The sequence below is a fragment of the Dipodomys spectabilis genome, unplaced genomic scaffold (assembly GCF_019054845.1).
Source record: "Dipodomys spectabilis isolate Male_0828 unplaced genomic scaffold, ASM1905484v1 ptg000024l, whole genome shotgun sequence".
Classification (NCBI taxonomy): domain Eukaryota; kingdom Metazoa; phylum Chordata; class Mammalia; order Rodentia; family Heteromyidae; genus Dipodomys; species Dipodomys spectabilis.
In genome coordinates, this window is record NW_024870701.1 from 30,288,630 (window position 1) to 30,313,375 (window position 24,746).

The 24,746-nt window shown below is 39.0% G+C and overlaps 1 protein-coding gene across 5 annotated transcripts in view; it reads right to left on the reverse strand.

Annotated features, from left to right (window-relative positions):
• Positions 1-345: 345 nt before the first annotated feature.
• Positions 346-24,746, reverse strand: part of Ccdc68 (coiled-coil domain containing 68) — a 44,350-nt gene continuing 19,949 nt past the window's right edge. For 4 of the 5 annotated variants that reach the window (XM_042675340.1, XM_042675341.1, XM_042675343.1 and 1 more), the window contains exons 6-11: positions 22,867-22,995; positions 16,966-17,048; positions 12,242-12,347; positions 10,764-10,847; positions 5,882-5,958; positions 346-2,764 (exon numbers count right to left, since the gene is read on the reverse strand). In XM_042675340.1, coding sequence (XP_042531274.1) covers positions 2,707-2,764; positions 5,882-5,958; positions 10,764-10,847; positions 12,242-12,347; positions 16,966-17,048; positions 22,867-22,995 — 537 coding nt within the window. In that variant the 3' untranslated portion in view covers positions 346-2,706. The remainder of the gene's footprint in view (positions 2,765-5,881; positions 5,959-10,763; positions 10,848-12,241; positions 12,348-16,965; positions 17,049-22,866; positions 22,996-24,746) is intronic. The other variant, XM_042675344.1, reaches the window with a different exon arrangement.

The window sequence follows — 24,746 nt, forward strand, 5'->3', positions numbered from 1 at the left end:
CAATGAGGAGGTATTTTGGTATAATATATAACCTGGTATAGTCTTTCCCTTCTTCTTTTCAGATGATTTTATTTAAATAAAACAACATCGCACACATTTAGGTTAAGGAGAAGGGGAAGGAGGCATTCATCATCAGTATGGCGCTTTTTCAGTTCTGGGTGGATTGGACTTACTTGGGTAGTAATGAAGATTTTGTATTTAGTTGTAGATCAGAGATAAAGCCAGGAATTCAAAGGAGAAAATACAAAAATATGAAAAATATGTATGTATGTATTTCAATAAGTACTGATGATTTTTTTCTGACTCCTAGGAAGACTTTAAATGATTAACACCAGTTAAGCGAGATCATTCCAAAATCTCAGATTTATTACAGTCCAGTGTAATTCATGAGGTATAAGAAGATGTTGCATAATCCCCAAATGAAGATCAATTCTCTTGGTATACTGTAAAGGCTTGAAGCAAAATTCACGTTCCTAGCTTCCTTACAAATGTACCTGAAATTGTATTACAAAGATGTCCTCAACATAGCATGAAGTCATGAAAAATAGAAGTAAAATGCATAGATTCTTAGCAGAGAAGATTGTCTTTAGAGATCTTGTGGTGGTAGGTTCATGTGGTGACATGAACTCATTTCATTAATCTTTGATTTTTGTCAGCAAATCTGATCTCTGGCTAGCATTGGCAGGATAACACAGAGAGCTATCAAGAAGGTGTCTTGTTAAAGTAGCAAGAGAGGAGGCATATTTACAATTGGGGATATATGTCAGAACACCAAGTGAACAGGCAGAACCAGCTCAAAAGCTGCAGATCCTTGTTCACCATGAGAAGTTGGGGAAATTCCTTTGCTAACTCAATATCTCTTCCTGTGTAAAACACAAATAGCAATGTGACCTGCTCTCAAAGATGGGGAACCTTTCTTCTGCCAAAGACTCTTAAGACAGTAATAACATTATAGGCCACACAAAATCATCTGTACCAGCAGATGATATGCAGGCAGATGACACAAAGTACCTCATACATTTGTGCTTTCACAAACCAAATCATGTCTCAAGCTTTCTATATGGCCTGAGGAATGGACATTCTTCAGCCCTGTGAGAGGAACATGAAAGAAATTAATAAAGTGCTTAGAATTGTTCCAGCATAGGATCATTATGCCCTACACATTATTAAATAATTATACCTTAAAAACTCACAAGCAATGCTGAGTGAGTGCTGCTAGCTCCCATATACGATCCTAACTATTCAGAAAGCTGAGATCTGAAAATCCTGATTCAAAGCAAATCCATGCTGAAAGGTCTCTAAGATTCTTATCTCCAGTTAACCAGCAAAAAGTGAGAATTGGAAGTGTGACTCAGGTAGTAGAGCACCATCCTAAAGAGAAAAAGCGAAAGCAAGAGTGCGAAGTTCAGAGTTCAAACCCTAGTACCACCACCAAAAAAAAGAGAAAGTTTGCCAGAACACAGAGTTACAGTACTTGGTGAATGTACAAATATAGTATTTCACCGTATTGTATATATACCTTTACACATTTCCTAGATAATACTGATATTTCACATTCTGTATTGAAAAGCTGGTAACATCTTTCCTGAGAAAAATATGGTGACCAAAGGCACAAAGGGAATTCTTTTCTGAGGGTGAATAAAGCCTCTCCTTATTTACTTCATTGAAATTGTGTTCTTCCAGTTTGTTTGCATTTCCACCAGTCAGAGTTTGGTTTTACTTGTAGCAATAACACACTCTATTTGTAATGAAAACAAGATCCCAAATCTAAGCACACTTTAACTCAAGCCCCAAACATGCCATTCAAACTTAGGAATCGAGGTTCCTTGTGGATGTGGATAGTAGCCTCTATTCCTTTCAACTGTACAGAATCCATTATTTTTTTTATGGAAGTACCTGCTGACTGCCTTACATTCAATCTTTCCTCCCACATTATTTTACTTAGATTATATTAATGAACAGCAAGAAAATATTTGTCACGAAGATAAGAGCACACTCCCTGCTGTCTTACATGTATGGTGTTAGCCTCCAACAAAAATGTTCATTTTTACCACCAAATAACCAAAGAACAATGACATTCTAGGGTAGGGAGAGGAGATCATGATTTTCAATATGGAAGACACTATGGGTTGGAGGAACTAGGTTTCATGGACCTCTTGCTTGTCTCCCCATAATTCAGTAGATAACAACCATCCCACTAACAACAAACAGGTTAAGAGAAGGTGAAATTACACATGGTAAGAACTGTTTCATATCTAAAAGTCAATCTTACAATATAGCATTTATTCATATATAATTATATATCCATGTGTCCATATATATATATATATATATATATATATATATATATATATATATTGCATTGTTCCCAGTATACATAAAACATTACTATCCAAAGGGTGAAGATGAAAACCTTATGTTTCTTGATCATGAAACAAAAAATAAGACACAGATTTCCTTAAGTTAAAAATGGAATTGACTTTCCCTTATGGGAAATCACCTGGTTTCTTAGTGTGTTTAGTAAGTTCTAAAGAAAGAATTCTTTCACTCAAATACACATTTGTTTGAAATTCTGGAATGTTGCCTTCCTGCTGAGTTTTGATGTATAATAAAGTCCATATGAACACTGACATGTCGCCATTTTAACATGAAAGGAATAAATAAGATCCACATAGTCTCTCTCAAGCTGATCTTTATCCAGCCAGTTCATTTCCGTAGCCTAATCAACATCAAATAGGGAGACGTGTCTTCAGTCTTCAATTCACTGCAGGAAACACAAGTATCAAAATTCAGCAGATCAGATTTTAGTGGTTCCATGGCTGTTCCACCACCAAAATCACCTCCATATCCACCATATTGCCATCCCTCAACCAACTGCTTTGATCTAAGAAATGGACACTAATCGATAAACCCAGGTCAGTTTTTCCATGAGACATAGTAGAACCATGCTGAAGAAAGCATTTAACCTATGAAAATGTAGCTAAGTTGATAGGACAAGGTGTTGGGGCGGGGGCAGAGAAAGAGAGTTTGAGCTTTGGTTTGCTTTTCCACTCAGTGGAAAAACACATCGGAATAAAATTGAAGATGAGAAAACACTTGTTCCCTCATGATGTTTTAGCTTTATGGGTTTCTCATAGCCTGAACTTCTTTTCTGACACAGTTAGAATCTAAACTATTCATGTATCTACATATGCATATTCTATGTATATATATATGCCATATATTTATGTAAATATAAGAATATAGTTTCTAATCTCAATCACTTCCAGTATTCAATACAAAAGAAAGTATTTGATTTGGGAAGGGGAAGGGAAAAAACAAATTGTTTAAATAGGGATACAGGTGGACCCATTGCAGCAATGAGATGTACAAGACGCTGTATCGAAAAATGAACTTTACAATTTAGGAAAGTGGCCGGGGCGGGGGGGGGGGGGGGGGTGGAGTGTAGTTGAGAAGGTGGGAGGGAAAGGATGGTAGGGGAAAAACAAAGGAAGAGGCAATAATGTTTGATAAGAAATGTACTTATTACTTTGCTCATGTAACTGTTCCACAATAAAAAACTTATTTTAAAAAAAGAAAGCATTTTAGCAAGAAAAGAAAAGAAAAAAACTTGTTCTACAGCACAAAACTATATTTCGGGAATAATTCAATCACTGCTTTTACTGAGGATTGAACCGAGAGCTTTGTATGTGCTGGGCAAGTATTCAACTCTCTTCCATGACCCCAGCCATTTTATTTGTATCTTGAGATTCTCTCTTGTCTCTGCCTCCTGAGTAGCTGGGATTACAGGCATATGACTTTCTTAATCACTACTTTTATACTGCATCTGATAGAGTTATCATTCATACTTTACTACTCCAAAGTAATGGAGTTAGGATTCGACAGTATACTGATGAGTCTAGGCTAACCTAACCAGTTTGCCCCTGAGCCATGCTTTACCTTGCCAATGAGAGATGTATCTTTATGTCCTAACATAAGATCAGACAAAGGAGAGATAGAGTCAGTCCAGTTTTGCCATTGCAAGTAGGAAATTTCCTCCATTTGGCCTTTTTTGCAAGTCATAGGGACAAGATAAAGATCTTTTAAGCACTAGACTATAACTGTTAATTAAGGGCAGCTTAGACAAACTGGTCAATGAAACCATTCTCTTGAGCACATCTCTCTATCAGCCAGACACACACCATTCAGTGCTGGAGAGGTTACAGTGTAAATGCAGACATTTATTCATCTACACCAGTTCAATTTCCTTCAGGGTCAAAGCCACTGAGTCTAGCCTGCCTCACCATGCTTTGGACACAAGTATCTTTATGGGAGGAAGCAAAGACTTTATTTCCAGGACATTCTTTCTTTTAATTTTATTTTATTGTAAAGATGCTGTACAGAGAGGTTACAGTTACACAAGTAAGTTAACGAGTACATGTCTTGTGGAGCATTGCTACCTCCTTTTCTCCTACTATCCCTTCCCTTGACCTTCCAAGCAAAGTCCCTTAAGTCTTTGTCATTTCCCACACTGAAATGCAAGCATCTCACCATTTCTTCGGAAACTTTTCGGGGATTAATTGTTTTACTGTGTGTGTGTGTGTGTGTGTGTGTGTGTGTGGTGTGTGTGTGTGTATATATATATATATAATATATGTTATATACATTATATATATATATATACCTGTACCTGGGCTTGAATTCATGGAATGGGCATTATCCCTTAGCAACTTAAAGGCTGACTCTCTACCACTTGAGCCACAGTGCCACTTCCAGAATTTTGGAGATAAAGAGTCTCATAGATTTTCTTGCTTGGGCTTGCTTTGAACCAAGATCCTCAGATACCAGCCTTTTGAGTAGCTAGGATTACAAGCATGAACCACCAGAACTAAGCTAACTTTCTTTTTCTTGTTTAGAAGTTGTGATGCTAGTGGCCACAAAGTTGAAAACTTAGCACCTGGAAGCTCAAAGATTTAAGAGGACTTGAAACCGTTATGATTGGTTCCATCTCTAGTCTGTAATTATATATATCATTAGCAAAGTGAAACATTGTTGCAAAGAGTTTTAAAGAGGGAGAGGAATCTGTCTGAATTCCTAGACTGATGTTAATCACAGTGAGTCTGATTTTCCACCTCAGGCACTGTGTTGAAAAGTTTCAGAAAATGAGATTCTGCCCTACAGGGACCAGACAGGGAAATTCAGAAGCTGCTAGAACAGGAAGTTTTTAATCACTTTTTAAATGATACATGTAATTGCAGGCTATGTTTCATTTAAGTGATAATTGTGTAGAATTTATGCAAATGACACTTGCGCCCAGATTCAGATTCAGATTCAGCCAACAACAAAGAGTAAGCACTAAAAAATTTGACTTCCATAGTTTTACCCATCATTTCAGTTGCTTTCTAAGATCATGATCATTGCTTGAAATCATTCATGACTGCATAACTGTTAATGATAGTTGTTCTTCTCAATGCAGAAAAGAAAAATTAATACAAGGTATTAGTCTCATCTTGGTGATATTTATTTTCAAAGATGATACAGAAATTTCAGTAAATACAAGCAACTTATAATTAAAATTTCCATCAATGATATAAAACCTAGACCACAAGATGTGGGACAATTCAGGAGATGGCATGCAATGATTTGAAATAGTGCTGAAGTCTAGAATCGGCAAAGGGAAAGTGTATCAAAAGTTATCCATTCATTTATTCAGCAAGTACTTATAACATGCCAGGTTTCAGTGATTTCATAATGAGCAAGATTAACACAGTTTTGAACAGGAACTGATAGACAGACAATAAGCAAATGAATACAGACATATTAACAAATTGGAGAAATTTACAAGTGGATTTCACATCAACCTTATTTAACAGAGCCCGTGAAGATGGGGGAAAGACTTTACCTTGTAGAGACCGATTTAGATGCTTTTGTCCTAGGCATTTCAGGCCAAAGTGCCACCTTGGTTTTTAGTTCTTTGTTCTACAATTAACAAAAAAGAAGTGTAGCAATCAGATAGCTAACACAGATTAGTCCTATCTTTAATATTTCTGCTCAACACACTACCTGCCTCATGCCTTTGTACAAAGTTTGCTGAAACCATTCTGTTAGAAAACAGGAAAAAGCTAGTTAAGAGTCACTAAATAGCTCCAAAGAAACAAATACAGCATGAAAATGTGTAATATACCAAAGGATTAAAATATGAGTATGCTTCCATCAAGGGCTAATGGTTCATGATTGTAATCTTAGCTACTCAGGAGACTGAAATCTGAGGATTGTAGGTCAAAGTCAGCCCAGGAAGGAAAGTTCATAGGAATCGTCTTCAGGTGACCATCAAAAAGGGAGAATTGAGGATGTGACTCAGACTTGAGTGAAAAAGCTAAGGGACAGTGCCCAGGCCCTGAGTTCAAGGTCCAGTATTGGCTCATAGTACCAAAAAAATGCTGTTCTGACTTAAACTCTGAAATTCAACAGCTGACCTATCTATGTTTGCTTTTACAGAAATATATATATATATATATATATATATATTACAGACACCTATATATACAAAACAAATATATGAAAATAAACAAATATATGAAAATAAGCATATTAAAGGATTTCATCAGAGATACCCACTACACTGATTATAAAAGTGTCATTTTTGCACAATCTCATGATTATAAACCCCTTCATACCATCTCTTCTTTATAGTCCATGGTATATATTAGCCTCAGTTTTCTCCTTAAGTTTTATATTATCCACCTGGGTACTAAAGGTAAATGACACATACATGGCTTGCCAATTTAGTTAAGGAAAAAAATACTATCTGATCATAATATTCGAATTCTGTAAGGATGCTGTAATTCTAGGAAATGACGGAATGGCCAGTAATAACAGTTCAGAGAATAAGTTCTCAGTTAAAAAAGAATATCTTAGCATAATCACTCACTAGGCTAAGTGATTTGATGTAGGGTTTCTTAAACTCTCTGTACCTAGTTTCTTTGTATGTCAAATACACTAGATAAATAAACTCCTGATTTCTACTTCAACTTCCATGCTGTTGCATTTCATTCAGCAGATTAGGACATTTATTTATTTATTTATTTATTTATTTATTTATTTATTTATTTATTTACCAGCTAAGAACTGAATTCAGGGCTTGGGTGCTTTCTTTTAACTCTTTCTCTCAAGGATGGTACTCTACCACTTAAGCCATAACTTCTGGCTTTTTGGTGGTTAATTGGAGATAAGAACCTCGAGGACTTTCTTTCCAGCACTGGCTTTAAACCACAATCCGCAGGCCTCAGTCCCCCTGGTAGCTAGGAGGATGACAAGTGTGAACCTCTGGAGCATGGCGGTCTTGATTGAAAGCTCATTCTAAGCAGAACAGCCACATGCATGGATTGTATTACAAAACCGTTCTGAAAAATTACAACTCATTGGCAAGAATACATCTGCCATGTAGATTCTATTATTGACCCAGTCTCCCAAAAGAATGTAAATTTTGCATATTTAATATTTCATTTGCCATAATCTAAGAATTAAACTTCAAGAATCATGATAATTATACAATGTTGAATAATCCTCCAAGCTTAGAAAATGGAATAATTTCAAAAAATGCCTTTTCATTGGAGCAGATAGAGAAGAAATTTGAAATGCATGAACTGTAACATACACATTTCCAAAGATATGACAGTAAGAAGAAAGTAAATGATTTAGGTAAAGTAAAACAAGAATGTTCTGCTTAATTTTAAGAAATTTAAAAGACTTAAAAATATGTAAAGAGCTATGTGAGTTTATTTCAGTCTCTATTTGGAGGGAAAAACAAAACAGAAAACAGCTAAGATAGAATAAAGCACTACAGAGGAGAAAAAAAATCCCATGACTTTAAAAACTAAGATTAAAATAGAAATAGCTGAATTAGTAATGGTAGTAATAAATGAAATAAATAAAACTAATTGTGCAAATTTGGTATCAGAGCTATACATTTCTAGATATAGTATAAATATGTATGTACACATGTGTTTTGCACATGTACTTACACACACACATATACATCATCCAGATAAGTAGAGGCTGCACTGTGCTTGGGAGAAGTCATATGCTTTAAAGTCAAGCATAGTAGTCTGCCACCTACTACTGAGTGATTTCAAACAAGTTTCTTCATTTCTCTGAATCCCACGTTTATCAGTTGCAAAATTTAATAAATATTTTTTCCTGGAGTCACTTTGAAGATTATAAAAAGGAAGCATGTAGCTTGCCTAAAAAATGAGGCAAATAATTTTCATTATGGATGAGACAGTGATAGGGTCTTCATGGTTTAGAAAGCTGATATGTTTCAGAGCCCAGAACAATAGTAAAAATGATGTATCATAAAAAGATGCCAAATCAAAAATAACCTCCCCAATTAAAGTGAATTATAGATACATAATAATTAAAATATGTTGCTGGAGCCAAAAATAGGTCGATACATCATTGTGATAATCTCCAACTGAGAATTCAGTCTAGAATATGTGCGTGTCTCAAGTTCATCAATTAACCAGTAAATTCTAGGATTCAGGGCTTATTTCTATTTTGTTGCAGCATTATTCTGAACTTAGTGTTTGCATAGTAGTGTGTACTCAATAAGCCCTTGTAGAATTAATTATGCAACTCATGTAGAAATCAAACTAATAAAATCAGGTGCAGATCCCAATAGAAATACGGTTTTACATCAATTACAGGTTCACATCTGTAATCCTAGCTACTCAGGCGTCTAAGATCTGAAGACCAAGGCTTGAAGCCAGTCTGGCAGACAAATCCAAGAGGCTCCCGTCACCAGTGATCCAGCAAAAAAGCTAGCAGTGGATCTGTGGCTCAAGCAGTAGAGCGCAGCATTGAGTGAAAAAGCAAAGTATGAGGTCCAAAATTCAATCTCTAGAACCAGCACACACACACACACACACACACACACACACACACACACACACACACACACACTCTTACATAACCATTCTTTGTGACTGTTCATGGATGGTTATTTGACTTTTTGTTGTTGTAGTTGTTGTTGTTGGTGGTGGTGGTGGTCATGGGGCTTGAATTCAGAGCCTGGGTGCTGTCCTTGAGCTCTTTCATTCAAAAGCTAGCACTCTACCACTGAGAGCCACAGTTCCACTTCCAGATGGTAATTTTGAAAGTGACTTTCTAATTACTTATCTCTTTGTCTTAACTATGATGGAATGAATAAATAATCATGATCTCTTAAATAATCTATAAGAAATACATGTAACAATGTGAATGTAATAGATACATCAACTAGCTAGAGTATAAAGTAGGTAGATTGCATAACTGCATATGTAATAGTAATAAAAACAATTTTTAAAATCAAAGAACACTTGCCAAAAGACTACCAAGCAAGAAAGAAGGTGAGGGAAGCTTTTGCAGAGCATTTCTGAGGAGGAAGTGGTGCCAAGCTGCTGTGAATCACTGAACCTGGAGGTTCCTGACAGAACTGAATCAGCCATCACTTGGCAGGTGAAGGAACGCTCATTTTGAGCCAAGAGGACCAGTCCGTGCATTTTTGTTCATGCAGAACTATGGGTAATAAATCAATCCAACAGTCCCACCCGCCCTGGAGATGGGGTACCTTAGGAGACATTCAGTGAGGTCTCCACTCCAGAACAAGAAGAGAACAGTGGTTCTCATGGAGACAGAAATGGGAATGGAGCTAGAAATCTTAACATGTAAAAAAAAAAATCTTCACAGCCGTTTCTAAGTTATTTTGTGTTTTCTTCTTCTGATTGGGTGGGCGGAGATAAAATGGTGACCCTGACCCAGGGGAACTATCATGATGCTCCTTTCTAATCTATTCTGAGGAGAGAAAGTTCCGAAAGCTGAGCAGTTTCCACAGAGAATCAGAGAATCTCTGCGGTCCCACTGGCAGGTGGACACAAAGCGGGAGATGAAACTACTGAGAGATAAAGCAGGAAACGAGTTCAGCTGCTGGCAGCTGGAGAGGAGCCAGGTGACAGAGACAAGTGGGTAGCATAGCAAGAAGCAGAGCTGGAGGCTGAGGCCCTCGGGGTCCTCTGAGGGGCCTCCTCCTAGCAGCGGCTTTCTCATTCCTCCTGTGAGATGGGGCTGGAGGGCCTCTGAAAGCCAGAAGTGGGGTGAAGCTGAGGAAGCATGTCTCACCACTCCTATCACAGACAACTGGAAAGTATAAGGTTTAACACAAGGCAAAGCACGGTGTTTTGAGCAGGCTTCTGGATGTAGGCAAGGCCTGTGGCAAGGCTTAGGAGCATGGATGTGGGTGAAGACAGAGGAACACGAAGCCATCTTGGGCAGGAGGAAGGAAGCCTGGCAATCTAGAGAGGATGGAATTTTTTTGTACAACTGTAGCCCTGACCAAGCAGTCATTACAGTTTATAGAGAGCCATTGCCTGTGATACTAATACGTCAAGTGTTCTGGAAAATGTGAACGAATTCTAGTAATTATTTAGTATTTATTTAATAGATAATGTTACCATAAATAACTTGACTATACAATATGATTAGTAATGTAACAATAATTTCCCAATTATTACATTTTCATAATTATTATAGTTGCCCTCGATCTATAATTTCTTACACATAGAAGATGCACGCATTTACAAAGACACCTGTGTAGGCTCACACACGTGCATATACTTACCTAGTCAAGAAATCACACACAAACACATGTGGCATAATGTTACATGTTCACACCTTCACAATCATAAACACACATTCACATACAACCTCCTATACACACACACACGCACACACACAGATTCCTTTCTTACCTGGGCTTCAAGTACACTGACTTTTTCTTGCAGACGTTCAATTCTTTTATCTTGTTCCTTTAAGTTATTCTTTAATCCTTCCATCTAAGAATTAGGAAACACAGTTGGAAAACTCTTGTCAGACCGCAGGGAAAGGTTACTTTTTACTTAGAAATCGTACGGCTTTCCGTGGTCAGACGATGTTCATCAAATAGAAACATGAAATCCCACAGCCGGCTCAGCAGGCTACAGAAAAATCACAGGACAAATTGGCACCTGAGGTGGAAAACACTCAGCCTGTGCCATTGCACATTTGAATCTCTAGAGAACCTGTTTACACCAGATTCGGCAGGCATGCCTGGTATAGAAAGAGGCACTGGCCATCTCCTGCCTGTCCTCCTGTATGTACCTTCTAGGGACATAGGACAAGGCCCAGAATGCAGAGTCTCACTGAGATGAGAGCACTGTCACCCAGCCACAGGATAATCAAAGGCCACAGGGAACACAGAGGTCGGGTGATGAGGGGCAGAAGGTGTGGGGAGAGAAGGCATCTGTGGATTCAAAAGCCAGCTCTGCCACCGGCAGCTCCCCCCTGAACTGCATTCTATTTCCCTCTCCTCATTGGGGGCCGTGGGAAGCCCCAAGGTCCCGCCTAGTCTTTGAATCCTTCTACTGAACTTTTCTGGACCTTTGGTGAAGCCATAACCAGTTACGTACAAATAGTGCATTTATACCAGGAAGGCATTAGAATTATTTGGGGAGACACCTTTGAAAACAAGTATTAGGTAATGAAATCATTAGGTGTGATTTTAAATCCATATCTTGAGCTGTGTGTTATGTTACGTGCCTATAAAACCCAATACTTGTGGCTCATGTGAGGTGTGTAGATAACGTGTCTAACAAGTGCAAAGTCTTGAATTCACATTCTAGTAGCACCACACACACACACACACACACACACATACACACACACATACACACACACACACACACACACACACACACACACACACACACACAGAGGCAGATATAATGGCTGGTTGCTACCACATTATTTCTTCCTTCTCACCTGCTAGAATGTTCCTAGAGAATAATCAGACTATTTCCCATTCTAAAACAACTTCTACATAAATCTAGTATTTATAATGGCATTAAAAACAGATAACAATTTCTTACCCAGACTGGAAAAAAAAATCAGAATTTCTTGGGCTACAAAATATTCTAAATAACAGTGAACAGTTTATGAGTAGAAAAACATACATTTTAAAAAATCACTGAAATGGCTAAAAAGTCATTAAATACAACTTCCCAAATATCTTCTCTGGGAACCTGACGGTGTAATAAATTAACGAAGGCATAAAAACCAAAAGGACATGTCAGCAGGGAAAGAAGTCTGGGCTTCAGAAATCCAGACAAGCCACACCAGTCGCTCACACTTGGTCCTCACACTGCAAACAAACAAATCATCTATCGGAGTGCATCAATTGGTTTAGTCTGACCTCCTGGATGACGCTGCGTAGGTTCTGATGCTGAGAATGAATCACAAACTGCAAATGAGAGATCTGCTCCTGGAGGATGGAAATCTCCATCTGAAGATCCTGGCAACTGAGCATACAAAGGAAAAGAGAGTGGGGGCGGGGTTGCTAACGTGTTCTGCAGCTCTTTCTCTTGCCCATGCTGCCAGCCCAGCCTCACACACCCTGCGCTACAGAGCACTGTGTGGTAAGACCCAGGACCCCACTGATATCACCATACATGGGTGAGGAGCAGCCTGTAATCTGCTCTGATAGGAGCTAGAATCGGTAGCAGTTCAAGTCCACAAAGCTCTTTTCTGGCCATTCTTGACTTCCTCCAGCAGGTAGCCCAGTCAAGTTGAATTGAAACAGGGCAAGCACTCATCTAAACCCTCTGACTTATGAGCACCCCATCAAAACTCACAGTTAATTACATGTAGATAGAGGGTCAGAATATGGAAGCAGAAATGCATAATGTATATAACACTCATAAACCAACTTCCAGTGATGTCATTTTAGTATATGTTGTAGGTTGTCACTTTGTTACTTTCTCTTTTATTTTATTTTTTTTAAAGAGTCCTATCTTTGGAAAATATATTACTTATAAAAAGAGATGGTAGGACAGGGATGGTAAGGGGAAACAAAGGAGGAGGCAACAATGCTTGATAAGAAATGTACTCATTAAGCTGGGCGCTGGTGGCTCACACCTGTAATCCTAGTTACTCAGGAGGCTGACATCTGAGGATCGTGGTTCAAAGCCATTCCAGGCAGGAAAGTCCATGAGACTCTTATCTCCAATAAGCCACTAGAAAACTGGAATAGGCACTGTGGCTCAAGCCATAGAACACTTGCCTTGAGCTGAAGAGCTCAGGGACAGCCCCAAAGCCCCATAGTTCAAGCCCCATGTCCAACAAAATGAAGAAAGAAAGAAAGAAAGAAAGAAAGAAAGAAAGAAAGAAAGAAAGAAAGAAAGAAAGAAAGAAAGAAAGAAAGAAAGAAAAAGAAAGAAAGAAAGAAAGAAAAAGAAAGAAAGAAAGAAAGAAAGAAAGAAAGAAAGAAAGAAAGAAAGAAAGAAATGTACTCATTACTTTGCTCATTTAATTGTAACCCCTCTGTACGGTATTTTCACGATAAAAAAACTTATTAATAAAAAAAAGAAATAGGGCAAAGAAACTAAACTTCCGCTAAGTTGTTTTATTTTATTTTTATTTTTTGGCAGTTGTAGGGTCTGAACTCAGGACCTTGTGTTTGTTAAGCAAGCATTCTAACCATTGAATCACTCAGCCAATCCTTTTCTGGTTGGTCATTTTCAAGTTTATGGTTTCACTTTATGCCAGCCCAGACTGGACTGTGATCCTCCTATGGGTCCTTTCCTTTGGAAATGGGATGATGGATATGTACCACTGACCCATAGCTTAGGGTGGCAGGTATGCAGTATTGCACTCAGCTATTGGCTGAGAAGCAGTATCATGAACTTTTATGGCTTTTAATCTCAACCTCTGATCTTTACCTCCCAAGTAATTAGGATTGCAGGCCTGAGCTATGGCACCAGGCTCAGTGAATATTTTTTTTAGTTGCCTAAATCATGATGAGTCAAGCTTACATGTAGATTATTCCTACTTTTCCAAAGCTCTCTTTTCGTAACTTGAATTGATCTTTGGCCTATTTCTCTTTTGTGCCATTAGTAATGGGAGCATGTTTGTGGGGGACGGATCACCAAGCTCTGGAAAGTACTATGATCTTACAAAGCTACCTGCAGCTCCAAGCTTCAGCTTCAGAGATATAATTCCTGACTTGGCTACTAATTGAGATCAGTCTGTTGACCTGAGGATATAAAGTGAATGACATTTTCTTTCTTTTCTTTCCCCTTGCCCTCAACAAAATATGTGCAACTTTCCTGTCATATTTAACGTATAGCAATTACACAAAAAACTTTCACCATCGTATTTCACACTGCACCAAATCTGATTGACTTTCCCAATTGTTCTTTCTTTTAAAAATGAATGAATGAAAGAAAAAAAGCCCTAACATTTCCAATTAAAATCAACAGATGGGCTGTAATCCCATCACTAAGCATATATCCAAAATATGCATTAAGAGACAGATAAAACGTGTTCATGGAGGCATTGTGCGAGCCAAAACCTAGAGACCAACTAATATCCATCCATGATAGAATGAAAAGTCAGACACACTCACACACATACAACAGAAGTGCAGAAAACTATGGCACCATGAATAAACCCCTCAAACATAAGAAGGAGGAAAAGACAAGCGATACATACAAATGCGACAGTCTAAACTAAGGAAAAGCCAGCTAGTATGTTAAGGGGCACATAAAGAAAAGTATTACAATAAAGGTCTGAACAACAGGTCCTTTATGCTTCTTTATGCTTGGAAGAAACTTGGCAATATAAGATTCAAGGTCATCCCAGGAAGTGACCTCAGTTTTATTGAGGTCACCAATATTTGCTTCAATAGAATTCATTAAACCATATGTAATATCTATGTTCTATTTGCTCATCATACTTGACATACTTGACATGTTTTTTTCAATTTTGTTTGGGTCGGTTGTAGGGTTTGAACTCTGGGCCTGGGCACTGTCTATCAGCTGTTTAGCTCAAGGTTAGCCCTCTACCACTTGAGCCACAGCTCCACTTCAGGTTTTCTGGTGGTTTATTGGAGATAAGAGTCTCACAGGCTTTCCTGCTGGCTGGCTTTGAACCATGATCCTCTGATCTCAGCCTCCTGAGTAGCTAGGATTACAGGAGTGAGCCACCAGTGCCCAAGTCAATATTTTTTAAATGGAATAAACATATGGGAGATGCAGGCCAGACAATTTATAGAACTTATTTGTGCATAAATTTTGGAGAACTCCTCATTATCTTTGAAGGTTACTATTTTATACTTTTAGTCAATGAACTTGTACTTTCCCTGTACTGGGGCTTGAACTCAGGTCCTCACACTTATCACCTTTCTTGCTCACAGCTGACTCTCTACCATTTGAGCCATGCTTCCAATCCAGCATTTGCTGATTAACTGAAGATAGAGTTTCGAGATTTCTGCTCAGGCTGGCTTTGAATTGCAATCCTTCAGATCTCAGTTTCCTAAGGAGCTAGGATCAAATATGAGCCACTGGTGCCTGGCTTGAACTTATAACTTTGTAACTGAAAAGCAATCACAATTCAAATACAGACAGAACTTTCACTGTCCATATATAATTTAAAAGGTGTCACATGTGAAATGGGGAGAGCAACGGAAGGGGTGATTCTAGCTGAGAAGCACTGGTCACATGAAGATGTTAAATTGCAACCCTTTCTTATACAACCTTTTGCAGTTTAGAAAATGATGATGATGATGATGATGATGATGATGATGATGATGATGATGATGATGATGATAAACAGTGTGTGATGCTGGGTGCTGGTGGCTCACACCTGTGATCCTAGCTACTCAGGAGGCTGAGATCTGAGGATCACAGTTCAAAACCAGCCCCAGTAGAAAATTCAGTGAAAATCTTATCTCCAATTAGCCCCCTGAAAACTGGAAGTAGCCCTTTGTCTCAAAGTAGTAGAGCACAAACCTGGAGCAAAAAAAAACTCAGGGACACAGCAACCAGGCCCTGAGTTCATGCTCCATGACTTGACAAAACAAAAACAAAACAGAGCAAATATAAGAAACAAATACACTAATGGTAGTGGGAACCTTGTCATTAAAACATTTTAACTGGTTCAAGACAAACAACCAATGCTTTTAGAAAGAAAAAAAAAAGACAGTATTTCTAGACGCATTCAAAAACTCCAGCTTTGGACTTATCTCAATAATACACTGGAGGAGAAGTGTAGGGAAGATTAGATATACAAGGTCTTGGAGAAGAAAGGAAACAAATGCGGGGTTCAAGAAAAGGAAGGGATAAGGGAAGAGGAAAAGAAGGGAAGAGCACACAAAAGGCAGCAGTGCGTGGATTGGGTATGTACATCCTTACAAACCTTCTCACATCTAGACAACTAATTCTTATGGCTAAACCCCACATTCCCCAACCTGACTAGGTTAAGCAACTATCAGATGAAGAAATTATGGAAACAAAATCACAGATCATCAACTCAAACCAAAAGAAAGACTACCGGATCAATCATGACAATCTTTTTCATATTTTTTTTCTAACATGATCCTTCAGAAAGCCCCACCCATAAAGTTCACTCTACATAAATAAAAATTTGAAATGAACTTCATCATGGAGGAGGAACAATAGAGCTAGTCGCAACACAAACGATCTCAGTTTCACTTGTGCGCTAGGCATGAAGGGAAGGTCTATTGAAAAGACTCATTGACAAAAACACAAAAGTGTGGCGGTGGGGGGAGGGATGAAAGCATCTCTGGCATCCTTGATACCAGGTTTATACAGTTTATACTTACGAGTGGTTCAGAATTAACTTCCCACTGGGTCTCTGGGAACGCCAGTGAACTCTCCTCACCGGACCCCTCCCCGCACACCTAATTCCTCAGTTAGATCATTATTATTATTTGATGGGAACTTTGATTCTCTGAAGTTGTATGCTAATTTGTAGATTTCTGTCTGGTGAGGAACCAGAGGCACGTGACTATTACTCTTAAAAATTCTCCCTCCTCCTCCCCTCGCAGCGATATCCTTTTACCCAGGATGGAAGTGTCATCTGGAGACCTCTCCAGGAGAGAGAGGTTGATTTGCAAACCTGTTAGCATATGTAGCATTGGATTTGAGTTGCAGAAGCTTGCTCTCCAATGATAGTTTTCTTTCTAGTAGCGTTCTCTTTTCCTAGAAGAAAAATAACAGACGATTTCTGCATACTATTTTTATGTGGATGTCTAAGGTGCATACATGTGTTTAGTAAGGCATTCTTGCAAACGTGTTCACCAAAAATAAAAAGATGCTCTTTACAAACTTAGAAATGTAAATTGTGTGACAGAGCTCATATCATACTAGCTGTTACAATGTGCCCTGATCAGTCTTGGTCAGATCTTCACCTGTGTGCTTTATAACTAAGTCAACGGTAGGGCCAGAGCCTGTTCACGCCTCCCTACCTGAGCAGTTTGTTCCAGCACTTACACTGAAAAGGAGCAAGTGCCGCTCGAATTCTCCCATCTGCCTCCCCCAGTGCACCCCAAGTGAACATCAGGCTAGCCCCACCTCCTCAGCACAGGCTCTCCCACAGCACCCACCTCTCATACAGTAACCGAGTTATTAGTACCCAGGGACACCACTGCATGCACCTTGCTTCCTCTACCTGCTCTCGTGGCATCTGGCAGAAAGTAGCAGATGCATTTTTAATAAAGGATAAAGGCCACGGTGACTTCCTGATTAGGATCCGGGAGGACCTGTGACACTAACAAAGATTAGCATTCAAATGTCATAATTTTAATTATTAAACCAAACTCTTCCTCCCAAAGGAAAAACAGAGTTGCTCATGAAGACCCAAGTATGGATGGTTGTGTTCATTGTGCGTTTGATGGTGGCATGCAAAAAATAAGGGATGTGAGCAGGGCGCTCGTGCTTATAATCCTAGCTATTCAGGAGGCTGAGATCTGAGGATTGTGGTTCAAACCCAGCCCAGGCAGGAAAGCCCATGAAACCTTTATCTTCAATTAACCACCAGAGAACTGGAAATAGAGTTGTGGCTCAAAGTGGTAGAGAGCACTATCTCTGAGCAAAAAAAAAAAAAAAAAAAAAAAAAAGGCTCAGAGATAGCACTCAGGACCTGAGTTCAAGCTCCATGACTGACAAAAAAAGGGATTTGGAGTTTGGGCTACTGGTTTAATGCTAAGTTGGAGGAAGCAGACTCTTAAATAAGCAGGGTTTGGGATTGGCCCTGTGGATGGAACTCACTGGGGAAAAATGTTTTGAAAACATCTACAATGCTGTTCGGAATCATTTCCTGTGGCATATTATGGGTACTATGTGGGCAGTTCCTTATAGCAGAAGCATAAGAAATAGTACTTTGTGTGTGCATTGATCTGGTTTAGAAATGCTGACCAGGAGTTTAACCTCCCTGGACTTTATGATTGTTAAGAAAATGTCATCAAAAGTTGGAAATAAAAGTCATTTATAGTGTGTGACTTTCATGCTAAATTGGATCATGTTAATCTTCTAGCCCAACCACAACCCAACCAGTATTTAATCCTTTCAGAGAATTGGCTTCAGTTTTACCCTTTTTTTTGTTGTGGTTAAGACTGGGGTTTGAATTCAAGGTTTAAACTCATGCATGCAAACAAGATCTGAACCACCTGAAATACATCTCTTGTTTTGTTTTTTGGCTATTTTTCAGATAGGGTTTTGCATTGGGGCTGGCCTCAGGTGCAGTCTTCTACTTGTGCTTCCCATATAACTGGAATTGTATCCAGATTGCCTGGCTTATTGGTTGAGGAAGTGAGATGGGGGGGGGGGGGGTGTCTCTCTAACGTTTTATCTAGTAAGCCCTTGAACCACAGTCCTCAAGATCTCCACCTTCCAAGTAGTTACAGGAGTGAACCACTGCAGTTGGCCTTAGTTTGCCCATTATTATTATTTGAATAGAGCCCGGACTCTAATCATGTATAGGCTTCTGGCTGATATAAAAGATAATCCCAAAGATTATGTGTAGGTAATGGTATAGTTACTAATAAGAACTAATCTTTAGAGTGGTAACTACTTTTTACATTGAATTCAGTAATCCTAGTTTATATTCCTTCTTCCTTCCAAAATGCCAATAGATAACCAGTTTCCTCACAATACTTTATTTAACCCATCATCACAGTTTTATTGTTTCCTATGTTAGTGAATGGGTTGGACAAAGTGTTTAATGAGTATTTGTATAGTCTCATATTTAACTCTATGGATATCCTTAAAATGAAATGTTGGGATGTTCAGAGATAGCATGTGAGAGGCCAGACTTCTACTCTAGGTGAGAGTTGGACCATAATAGGTAATAATTTAAGTAACCAATTGCTTCATGTCCTATTTGATCTGCCATTTTGTAAGCTGTGTTAACTTAGTCAATGTTTAGTGCATATAGCTTTCTTGACTCATTGAAATTGTCCCAGAGCAACCATAGCTGTGTGCAAATGATTTCTGATGAGGGTCACAGATACACCTAGGCAGCATATACTGGTTCTTGGACTATCAAAGAAATACATCACAGATAGCATATTTTGAATCTGTCTGGGAAGAGAAATTGTGTTTAACAAATACCCTTTCTAATAAATGTACTGTTGATGAATGAGTTTTTGTAATCAGTTTGCAAAGAGACCAGACAATTAAACAAGAAAATGTTCTTACTCTGGCCCCAGGCTCTTCATAGATCTCTGGGAGCACAGAAGATCACACTCTACAGAGAAGCCATTCTCAAGCAGGGGCTTCTGAGCACACACAGCACCTGGCCATAGGCAGCCCTGTGTTCCCTGGCCACATGGCTGAGAGCTCAGAATATCCCTCACGCCTGATCTCAGTGGATACCAATTTCACTCATTAACATCCAAATGACTTGGAACCCAGCGTATCACTTTGATCCAGCCTCCTAGAGGAGAACAACACAGCAAAAAGCACCGTGAACTAGCAGCTGGGGGATTATGGAATGGTGTCTTGTTCACACCATCCTCATCTGGAAAGTAGTCTGTCTCCAAAGTGTCTTTGAACTCTGAATTTCTAATGGAGCTAAATCAATGACACTAGAAAACAAGTATGATGCCACAGAACTGCACTGTTAGCAAAAGGAACATATGCCATATTTACATGCTCGTATTGGGCGTTTTTGCTAGCTGAGCGCCATGTGTACGGAACTGGTTCTCACTGCATTCTTGATTAAAGCGGGACAGATGGTGGGGGTTTTAAGTAATGTGTTCATTACCAGAGCTCAGACCACTAATGGCTACTTACTGGAGCAGGGCCTTGTTCCAATGACTCCTTCTCTGGGGGCCCTCCTCCATCAGAGTGGCATTTGTCAACCTTTGTGACAATGTGTGTTTTTCAGTTTCACTTCCGGGTTGAACTTCTGTCTTGAGACTGTTGATACCCAAAGCTCCAGGTCTCTCCTTCATTCTGCTATGTTCTGTCTACCCAAGAGGCTTCTCGACAGGCTTAAACCATGCTCTTTATACTTCCATTTATTTGCTTATTTCGTTTGCAAATATTGGATGTTGTTATGCTATTTTTTGAACACTAGTACTTGTGTGTGTACATATGTGTGCATGCATGTGTGTGTGAGTGTGTTTGTGCTAACCTTGGGACTTGAACTCAGGGCCTGGACACTGTCCCTGTGCTCTTTTGCTCAAGGCTAGAGCTCTACCACTTCAGCTACAGCTCCACTTCTAGTTTTTGATAGTTAATTGGAGATAAGAGTCTCCTACTTTCCTGCCTTGGGCTGACTTCAAACTACCATCCTCAGATCTCAGTCTCCCTAGTAGCTAGGATTATAGGCATGAGCCATTGGTGCCTGGCTTTACTAATATGTTTTTAAACAAATGTGTGTTTCAACGCTAATTTTTTTTGTAAGTAACACTTCACGTTACTTCTCTACCCCCCAACCCATTCACCTCTACTGTCCAGAAATAGCCTAATAGGATTTTCCCCCCTAGAAATCATTGAGTGAGAACATTCTGGAAAGTTGCTACATGGTCTTGATGAGCCAGAGCATTCTGTCATGGATCACCTGGGAGAGCCTGCAGTTATAGGTCAGTATCAAGGCAGGAGCGAAGCCATCACTTCCTAAGATGTCTGTCCAGAAAGCTCTGATCCCTGAACTCAGCATCCCAGGGACCTCTAGGAGAGCTCTAAGCAAGAAATCTGGGAAATTCCTTGGGCCCCACATAATCCATATACATGCATTATAATCTCCATCAAGAGTGACTATGTCTAGTTTGTTCACAAATACTTCTCTGCCCCCATCTCTGTATGGCACCTAGTAGGTCCTTAAGTGGATTGAAGGAGCAGTCATATAAATATATGCCAGAGCTATGAGAGCAGTTTGTGTCTAGTAGAGATTGTCTAGCGTTACTTACTAGACAATGCCTCAGAAATGATGTCTAGTAGAGGTATGTCTAGGGTTGCTAAGCAATGAAAATTATTTTCCACTGTGTTTTGTTGATATACATAGGTACTAACAGGTGAGCAGTAACCTGACTTGGTGGTGTTAGGATTAAGACAGGTTGATTGTAAATTAAATTCCAAACTGTTTAATCAACTTGTTAGATTAAATAACCCTGTTTTCTCTCTAGGGCTGTCTTCTTCTCTTAAATACCGTTTACTTATTATAAGATGAACACTGGCAAGCCCCCAACCAAATAGCTCAGCTTTTCCAAATCAGCATAATTATCAAGTAGCATCCTGGGATAAACCAATACCCCTGGGATATTATAGTTCAGTGATTTTGCTAGAAAGAAACAGTCAGTGATCCATGGCAAGACCAAGATATGATTTCTGCTGCTGTTATTAGAGCCTGACTAGTTTGGACTTTGTTTAATTTTTTTATTACCTCAAAGAATTTTTATTAAGATTATAAATGGCTCCAAATTCACAGTAGCTATAAAGCTTTAGGCACTACGCTAGAACTTAATAGAAGAGCACTTGACTAGCATGCAAATAAGGCCTTGGGATCAATTCCTAGTAAATCCCCAGAAAAAAAGAATCACAGTCTAAGAAAATATTTTTGCATCTACTCAATGTTTCTTTTGGTAGTAAACTTACATACTATTGACACATGACGCTTCTGAAATGATATTTCTTAAGTGGCATAAACACAGGCAGACAGACTCAAAAAAATTAAAGTTGAAAAGAAAAGAGGTAAATTGGAGAATTAATGCAACAAATACCAAAATGTATCAGGCAAAATTTACTACAAGCTTATATTTGTACCTATTCTCTGTTCAGTCCATTTCCTATTCATTTTGCCACTAAAAAATAATATCACTTCTTTTGTCTGAATCCTAAATTCTAAGTCAAACATAGGTGAATTTATGTGTTTACCTTCTCTATGTATTCAACATGCAGTAACTTAAGGGAAGGGAAGCCAGCATTAATATTTTATAATTTGTATTCTACTATTACTCTTTCCTAAATATATATATTTTGCAAGTTCCAATTTCCATTGACTGGCTCTCTTATTTGTGAGCTATCTGATGCTGACTGTAGCCACTGATTTTTCTAAACCCCAAGTAGTCTCGTATGACCCAAAATGGAGAGATTCTCCATTGATTCTACCATATACAAATGTTCAATTAAAGGAATCCACTCTGCTATTGCACTAGGAAGGCAGATTTTGTCATTTTTTTCCATCATATTTTCATTTATACCCTCACCTAAGACATAGCAGAAATGGAAAGTGACACACACAATACCTCCACAGTACTCACAGAAAAATAATGATCACAATAACTAATCAACTACTATAACAATAATTCACCAAAAACAATAGCACAGGTCACACCAAGTGTTTGAGGAAGAAGCTGGCATGATGGAGGTCCCCTGGGAACGGGAATCGTGCAGGTTCATTCACTTCCATGTCATGTCATTGGATTTCACCTCCCATCTATTCCTGCACTATTCGTTTTCATTCCCAATGGTTTCCTACCAGGAAGAATCTGGGTCACTCTCCGGGGGCCCTTACCGTCTCCATCCTCTGCACAAGCGTCTCCAATTCTGTGATTTGCTTATGTTTTTCTTCAAGTTTTTCAGCAACTTGATTCAGACTTTCAACATGCTGTTTCAATGTCAGTTCTTTCTCAAGCTTGGTAACCTGGGGTCAGAAAAAAGATGTCTTGTTTTCATTAAACCAGATACAAATTATCTCTCAATAGAATTTGCTAACTAGCCAAGAAAGGAAGTATTCATATTTGTCTAGAATGACTCCTTTTTGTTGCTAATATGTCTTTGAATCTTCAGAAGGCTGCAAAGAGGTAATAACTTAATATGTCATTTATGTCCAGTGCTTCTTCATCGGGATCATCTCCTCCATCATCCTCCCCCATCCTACCTGCCCCCCCCCCCCGCCCCCAGGATCTTCCCACCAACATTCTCCACTTTAGAACTGCTCTTGATTGTAATGTTTGCTTCAAACTAAACATGATGAACTCAACACTAATTCAACAGAGAATTAATAATACATAAATACTAAGACTGTGTGCCTTTGTTACAATAAACATACTTTCTTTTTTCTTTTTGTCCATTGTGGGGCCTGAGCTCTGGGCCTGGGCACTGTTCCTCAGCTTTTCAGCTCAAGGCTAGAACTCTACCACTTGAGCCACAGCGCCACTTCTGGCTTTTTCTGCTTATGTGGTGCTGAGGAATTGAACCCTGGGCCTCATGCATGCAAGGCAAGCACTCTTCCACTGAGCCACCTTCCCAGCCCCCAATAAACATACTTTCTTAAGTGGAAAAAAAACTGGGTACTCATTTAAGAAAAGTGAAAGATTTCATTGTTTTGCAGCATAAAACAAAAAACAAAAACATCTTGATCAAGAAAATGTCATCTCATGTTCAGTGAGAACAATATTTCCTTTCTAAATCAGAAAGTATCATAAAAGCAGAATAGTAATCTCCACAGTGTTCAAGGGATGACTTACTTGCTAGGCATGTAGCAGAAGATGAAAAGCCACGGGGGGGGGGGAGGGTGAAGAAGGGTCCATCTAGCAACACCAAAGTGTCACTTGGTAGTGAGAGTCTCATCAGACTTCTACCTGATACTCACATGCATGACTGTGCGTCTTTAACACAACTCAAGAGTCCTCAGTAAAGGGTAAATGTGAATATCTGCCCTTCACCACACTACATGAGCATTTCTGCCAGACCATTCAGCCCAGGGCTATAGTGCTTACAGGGACAGGAGCATCCTGTCTCTGCAGCTCCCATGCTGCCCAGAGCCATCTCCTGGCCAACCACACCAACCAGTTCCCTTCACTCACTTAAGCCCTTCATTCCCATGCATTATGTGCTCAAGTGAATTAGTAACGATCAGCACCACAGCCAGAAGCCTGGGAGAGTCATGTGGGTAGTGGATTTCCTACTGTGATCCCTGGGGGCCTTCCTACAGCCCAATCTGGGGAGACCCAAGCCCCTTACCCAGCATAAACAAACGCCCTTTCTATCTGTTTCATATTCTGAGTCTCAGCAAAAACACATCTATTTGCATGTGCGTTCATGCACTCATACACACACAAGCACAATTTTTCTTCTTCTAGTTCTCTAATATTAATTTTTCTAATGTTTCTTGGTTGGTCTTCTCATGCAATGGTTCAGATTTAAATGCAAATAAAAACAGTACGCATATGTGTGTGAGCTTGCATGTATATACTTTTAAATACATGTATGTTTATTTTAGATGCATGTATGTTTATAAACATATAGAAATGTGCTGTTCACATTTTAATTAATTTTTAAAATTATGATTAATGTATCCTTGGAGTCAAATAATTTTTAACTATTTGTCTGCCTTGCTTCTTCCCTTCTGGAGACAAAGACACCCAGATCTGGAGAAGCAACTTTATCTAG